This window comes from Gossypium raimondii, chromosome 3, assembly GCF_025698545.1.
Source record: "Gossypium raimondii isolate GPD5lz chromosome 3, ASM2569854v1, whole genome shotgun sequence".
Classification (NCBI taxonomy): domain Eukaryota; kingdom Viridiplantae; phylum Streptophyta; class Magnoliopsida; order Malvales; family Malvaceae; genus Gossypium; species Gossypium raimondii.
The window spans coordinates 35,343,854-35,349,906 of NC_068567.1; the positions used below are offsets into that span (position 1 = coordinate 35,343,854).

The 6,053-nt window shown below is 34.7% G+C and overlaps 1 protein-coding gene across 1 annotated transcript; it reads left to right on the forward strand.

Moving 5' to 3' along the window:
- Positions 1 to 1,932: 1,932 nt before the first annotated feature.
- Positions 1,933 to 3,597, forward strand: LOC105794154 (AP2/ERF and B3 domain-containing transcription factor RAV1). The gene has a single exon (XM_012623180.2). It carries the CDS (start codon positions 2,272 to 2,274, stop codon positions 3,310 to 3,312), a length of 1,041 nt encoding a protein of 346 aa, XP_012478634.1. The 5' UTR covers positions 1,933 to 2,271; the 3' UTR covers positions 3,313 to 3,597.
- The last annotated feature ends 2,456 nt before the right edge of the window (positions 3,598 to 6,053 follow it).

Here is a 6,053-nt window from a genome sequence, read left to right on the forward strand (position 1 = left end):
TGGCATAATGACTTATTCGACCCTCCAACTTAAAAAAAAAACATTTTAGCCCTCATTTAATTTTTCACTTCTTTTAGCCTTTAAACTTGCAATGTTTGTCAAATCACCCCAAAATGGATGGAAAAGTTGATGCATGTTAACTTTGTTGATGCGGCATACATGTAGATGTCATGTCAACAATTAATTAATTTTTAAAAATTTAAAAATTCAAAAAAATTATTAAAAATTATAAAAATATTTTTTAAAACATTTTATAATTTGCAAAAAAAATGCTAACATGGCATACACGTGGATGTCACGTCAATAAAATTAACAAATATTAACTTTTCTATCTATTTGGAGGCAATTTGACAAATAATGTAAGCTCAAAGATTAAAAGAGTGGAAAAAATAAATGGAGGACCAAAATGACTTCTTTTATAAAATTAAAAGATTAAATAAATTATTATATCAAAAAAATTATGATTGATCTTTGACTCCTCCTAAAACAATATTCTAGCTTTGCTCCTCTAGTCCTCTTCCATGTTTATTTTAGCAACTAAAAAATATGGTTAAAGATAGATTAATTGATAGTAAAGTTGTTGCGAACCACTACGTAGAGAATGGGGTTTACATGTAAATAGGGAACAAGAGTAGTTGTTAGTTTCAAACTGGTCATTTTTATAGGTAGTAAAATATTGCCCTTTTTATTTTTTACCTTTTGATGAAAAAGAATATTGAAGGAAAAATCTCAGTGGATTGGAATCTCTAATTAATAGGACCCACCCAAACCAAAACCAAAAAATAAAACAGCCACCCGCCCACCCACCGTCTCCAAAGCAGCGCTCGGTTTTTCATCAACTTGCTGGTAGTAATGGGTCCTCCGACCAAGGAGTAGGACTACTCCGTACAATATCCCACTCTACTACCACTGGTGGAATTGGATGTATAAATAATGAATTTCGAGGGAAAAAAATCATCAATTGAGATCTATACATGATCATGAGTTTTTGTTTCCTCTCTTTTATTTAGTATATGCATATAAAATCCATATGATGTATCATATACAAAAAGAAGTACAAGTAATTGATTAAAAGATATAAATACTGACTAGATCTAAATAGCTATGATATGGATGGCATTGATATTGGTATTAATTGTTTCGGTTTTGCATTATTAAGTAATGATTAGAGTGCATGAACAGGCTGGAAAGGAGACAAGTAGGGGGAGACGAGAGGAGAAAATGTCAATGTTGGTTGGAAATTAATTTATTATTATTCTTATGGTAACTAGGATGGAGAGATGGGTTTGAGAGGATACTAATTAAAGGACTTAAAGGTGAAGAACCTAGCCAATAAAGACAAACTAAAGCCTAGGAGGAGATGAGAAGGAATAAATCAAGGCATTTATGGTACTTATAATGTAGTTGTTGGATGGGATCAGCCTTAATTTGTCTTGTATTCAATGTTCAATGTCTATCTATCATCTCCTTCCAGATGTAGTAGGCCAATTAGCACCCATCCTATTGGAACTCAAAACTTCATATATATCTAGATTCTAATTGGTTGTACCAAATGATGCACCAATCCTTGCATTTTGATTAACCTAGCTAGCTAGTTGCATCAATATACAGATAAGGTTCTTATAATCATTTATTTTTATTTTTAGAAAGAGGGCGAGGGCATCCTATATGCTATATGCTGATGCTGGTGTTGAAGTTGAACTGCATGGCACCAAGTATAGACGGTCCACAATCACGTGAACCCCCCTTCAACTTGTTTTGTTGGGTCCCACCTCATACACATCCCATCCATGCCATTGTCATACTAGACACACTCTTCCTCCTCTATTTTCCTTCACCTTCCTCTTCAAATATCCCCTCCCTTACCCTAAACATATTATTAGTTATATTACCCAAACTCCAATACAGCTATTTTTAATCTTTTCTCTCACCCTCCCTCCATAAATCTCCCTCGCTTCTTACCCTACCTTCCTATCTCCTTGGGTTGACCCACCAAAACCCTACTTTTTACCATTAAAAATCTATTTACTCCAAAACTATGAATAATCTTCTCTATTTCTTTTTCTTTCTTAAATGTATTTAACATATATTACCCACCCCCTATATATATTCTAACATCACAACTCAACCCTTCATACAAACCCAACCCAACCCTCTCTTTTCTTCCACCTTTTGAAAGACAAAAATACAAAAACCAACCTTGTTCAACTACTGCATCCTCTGCCTATATCTTTTTCCTGTTTGTACAACCCAAAAGAAAGAAAAAAACAAATGGATGGAGGCTGCATAGCCATAGATGAAAGCACAACCAGTGATTCCATGTCCATATCCATATCCTCTCTTTTACCTCCCGTTACCAAATATCCCGACTCTCTCTGCCGAGTTGGAAGTGGAACCAGCGTGATTGTGGAATCTAAAGCTGAATCTAAAAAGCTTCCTTCTTCCAAGTACAAAGGCGTTGTTCCTCAACCCAATGGCCGATGGGGTGCTCAGATATACGAGAAACACCAGCGTGTCTGGCTTGGAACTTTCAATGAAGAAGATGAGGCCGCCAAAGCCTATGACATAGCGGCTCAAAGGTTTCGGGGTCCTGATGCCGTCACTAACTTTAAACACCTCCAAGAAACTGAGGAAGATGGCATCGAAATGGCCTTCCTCAATACACATTCCAAGGCTGAAATCGTTGACATGTTGCGTAAGCATACTTACAATGATGAGCTTGAGCAGAGTAGAACAAGGAGATGCTATGGCTTCGACGGGAATGGGAAACGTGTGGTAGGAAACGAGGCTGTGTTTGGCTCTTTTGGTGCCGAAGTGAAAGCGCGTGACCAGCTTTTCGAAAAAGCTGTGACCCCAAGCGATGTGGGGAAGTTGAACCGACTAGTTATACCTAAGCAGCATGCGGAGAAGTACTTCCCATTGCAAAGTGGAGGTGCTTCTTCCAAAGGAGTTCTTTTGAACTTGGAAGACGTGACTGGTAAAGTTTGGAGGTTTAAATATTCCTACTGGAATAGTAGCCAAAGTTATGTGCTAACAAAAGGGTGGAGCCGCTTTGTTAAGGAGAAGAACCTTAAAGCCGGTGACATTGTTAGCTTCCAGAGATCAACAGGAGCCGAGAAGAAGCTTTACATTCACTGGAAGGCAAAATCAGGAGTGGAAAACCCGGTCGGGCTCAGGCTATTTGGGGTCAAAATATTTGGAGGAGCTGCAACAGGAAACCTTGGATGTAATAATGGGAAAAGGACTAGAGAAATAGAACTTCTGGCGTTAGAATGTAGCAAGAAACAAAGGGCAATAATTAATGCCTTGTAACACTACCTTACTTACCTTTATATCTTTTCGTTTTTGGGAAAATTTCTGACTGTAAAGACGGTGTAGCTAGCTAAGATGGAAGGAAAGGGAGTAAAACATGATGTATATTACAAAGGCAAAAGGCTGAAGAAAGCCGATAGAAAATATCTTTCTACGTTGATTAGTTTACAAACTATACATTTGGTAGCTTCATAATTAATTCCAGAGATGGAATAAGAGAGGGAAATTATTTGGTAATTGGTATATATGCAGTATTTCAATGAAAGAACCTTTGTTTGTCCTCAACTATTATGGCTAGCTAAGCTAACTGGTTAATTTGGCATATATGACTTGTCCAATAATAGTGATAATAAGATTTTGCAAAAGGTTAAAAGAATCACTACAAAGGAATTGCGTAAACATCGGTATATGCAATTTGTTTGTAGTGTACGATCGAGTAGATGATGATTATAAAGGTTACAAGCATTTAAGGAATCTTTGAAGATCGATGCATGTTGCTAGCTGCAAATCAACAATTAGGTCTTGGATCATGCATAAAAGTTTTTGCAAAAGGATGTAGTGGCTGCTTTTTTTAATTTACTTTTCTTTTTTGTCCCATTTAATCATATATATACATATGTATATTCCGAAGTATGAATCAGGGGCCTGAACATCCAGCCTGGTATGTGGAGGTCATTGTAATCTGATTTTCGTCGAGAAAGAGAGTTTGAAAACGATGAAAACGGCGCATGATTCTTTTGACGGGGTGATGAAAAATGCAAGGGAACCTAGATTAATACATCAAGATTGAACAGGTTTTCAATCTCCATTCAGCAATGAATGTAAATCATTGGAATACACCGAAGAGAAATCGAATAGATATGGGATAATGGTAGATTATTCCATTAATGCAGACGCAGTTTTAATGAGTAGTTGATTTCATAATAAACTAGTTGTCGGCCCTGTGATCCCGGGATGTTAATTAGTATAATAATAATAATTAATTTTTATATATTTTTATTACAACTTTTTTTATTTACCAATTGTATTAGTTCAAATGGTATCGACATTATTGTCAATGCAGAAGGTTGTGAATTCGATCATTCTTAAGTATGTTTTATCCTATTATTTAATAGTTGAATAAGGATTATGATTAGTTTTAAGCATGTACCAAAATAAAATATATTAACACTTAAAATTAAATCAAGCATGAATGCAATAAAACAACCCAACATAAAAGTTCAAAATAATTAATAAAAATAAAAATAAATTACTTAAAGTCGTTAAAATTAAATAAAAAATAACATATATTGTAACACCTCATACCTGATCCGGTCATCAAACCCCAGCCATGGGATGTCACTGCAGTAAACAGAGATCATCACATATAATTCCAACTTTAAACATTCAATTAAACAATAAAAACAATTCATAATATTTATTTCAATTAAACATGAAACTATTTCATAAATACACAATTAACATTAAAATAGAACATGAGTCACACAATGATAGTCAATTCAAGGCATCATCATCAAATACAGCTTTTCTCGGGCCTAATACAAACTTACAATGCCATGATATCAACCTAAAATTTAACTAGGACTTATTTGCAATATTTCCAAAGTTACAGATCAATTAAAGCATAAATAAATTCTCCAAATAATCAATCGTATCATAACATTCAAATATTATAATATGCTAATAAATTCGAGTCTTGATCGAGCTTATCAGAGCTCTTAAAGACAAAAGGCCCATGACCATGTTTTACTATTCATCTATCATGTAAGTATGATAACAATACTTAAAGACAAGAAATAATTCAGGAATTTCTAAAATTATATAAATAACTTCCCCACACTTAAGATGTAAATTATCCTCAATGTACATATAGATATAACCACAGAATAAGTAGAATATCATAAGAGAAGGAGAAAACTGAAACTACCCTGAATATGAATAAAATCACCAGAATAGTGAAAACCGAAATTGTAGGTAAATAAAAAGTGTAGTGCATGGTTCCAAGCAAACTAATAAGAAAATAAACACAAATAATGAAGAAGATTAAGAGGTTACAAACTCAAGTAGAAGCAACCATAAAAATAGAACATAATTCAAAAGATAAATAAACTAAATAAGTTTAAGAAAATAAAACAACTAAAACAAAAAGAAAAAGAAAAGAATTAAAATAAGTGATCCTCATCATTAGAGACATCGGGATCATGAGGCGCCGAAGCTGAAGAAGAGATGTGGAGGTGCTGACAGATCTGCTGCAAGGTCACATCAATACTATCGAACCGCTCAAAATAGTGCTGCTTGAAAGGAGTGAACCGCTCAAAGAGGTTCGTGAGGGTAGCAACAGAAGTAGCAGTATGGTGACTCAGAGGTGGATAATGAGGTGGATTCTCGTGATGGAAAGGGACATCATTAGTGAAGTCTTTATGCTCATCCCGAGGATTAGAACGAGATAATTGGTATCGAGGAGGATCCACTCTATAGTCGCTCGATCATCCTCATGTGACTCATACTCAATAACCCTGCGGGGTCATCTGTAATATCCTGTTTTTAGTGAAATCGGAACAGTGGTTTTGGGACCACAAATCTGAAGTAAAAAAATTATTTTATTATTATTTTATTTCCTACAGCATGATAGTAATACTGTATAAAAGTATCGTTAATAAATTTTACCTTTTACATGCTCAATTTGATAAAAAAAAGATTAAATCGCTTAAAGTGCAAAAGTTAAGTTCTAAAAGCTAAAG

Bases quoted from the DNA above. Each gene is read 5' to 3' on its own strand.
- LOC105794154 (XM_012623180.2), top strand. From the start codon at position 2,272: ATGGATGGAGGCTGCATAGCCATAGATGAAAGCACAACCAGTGATTCC.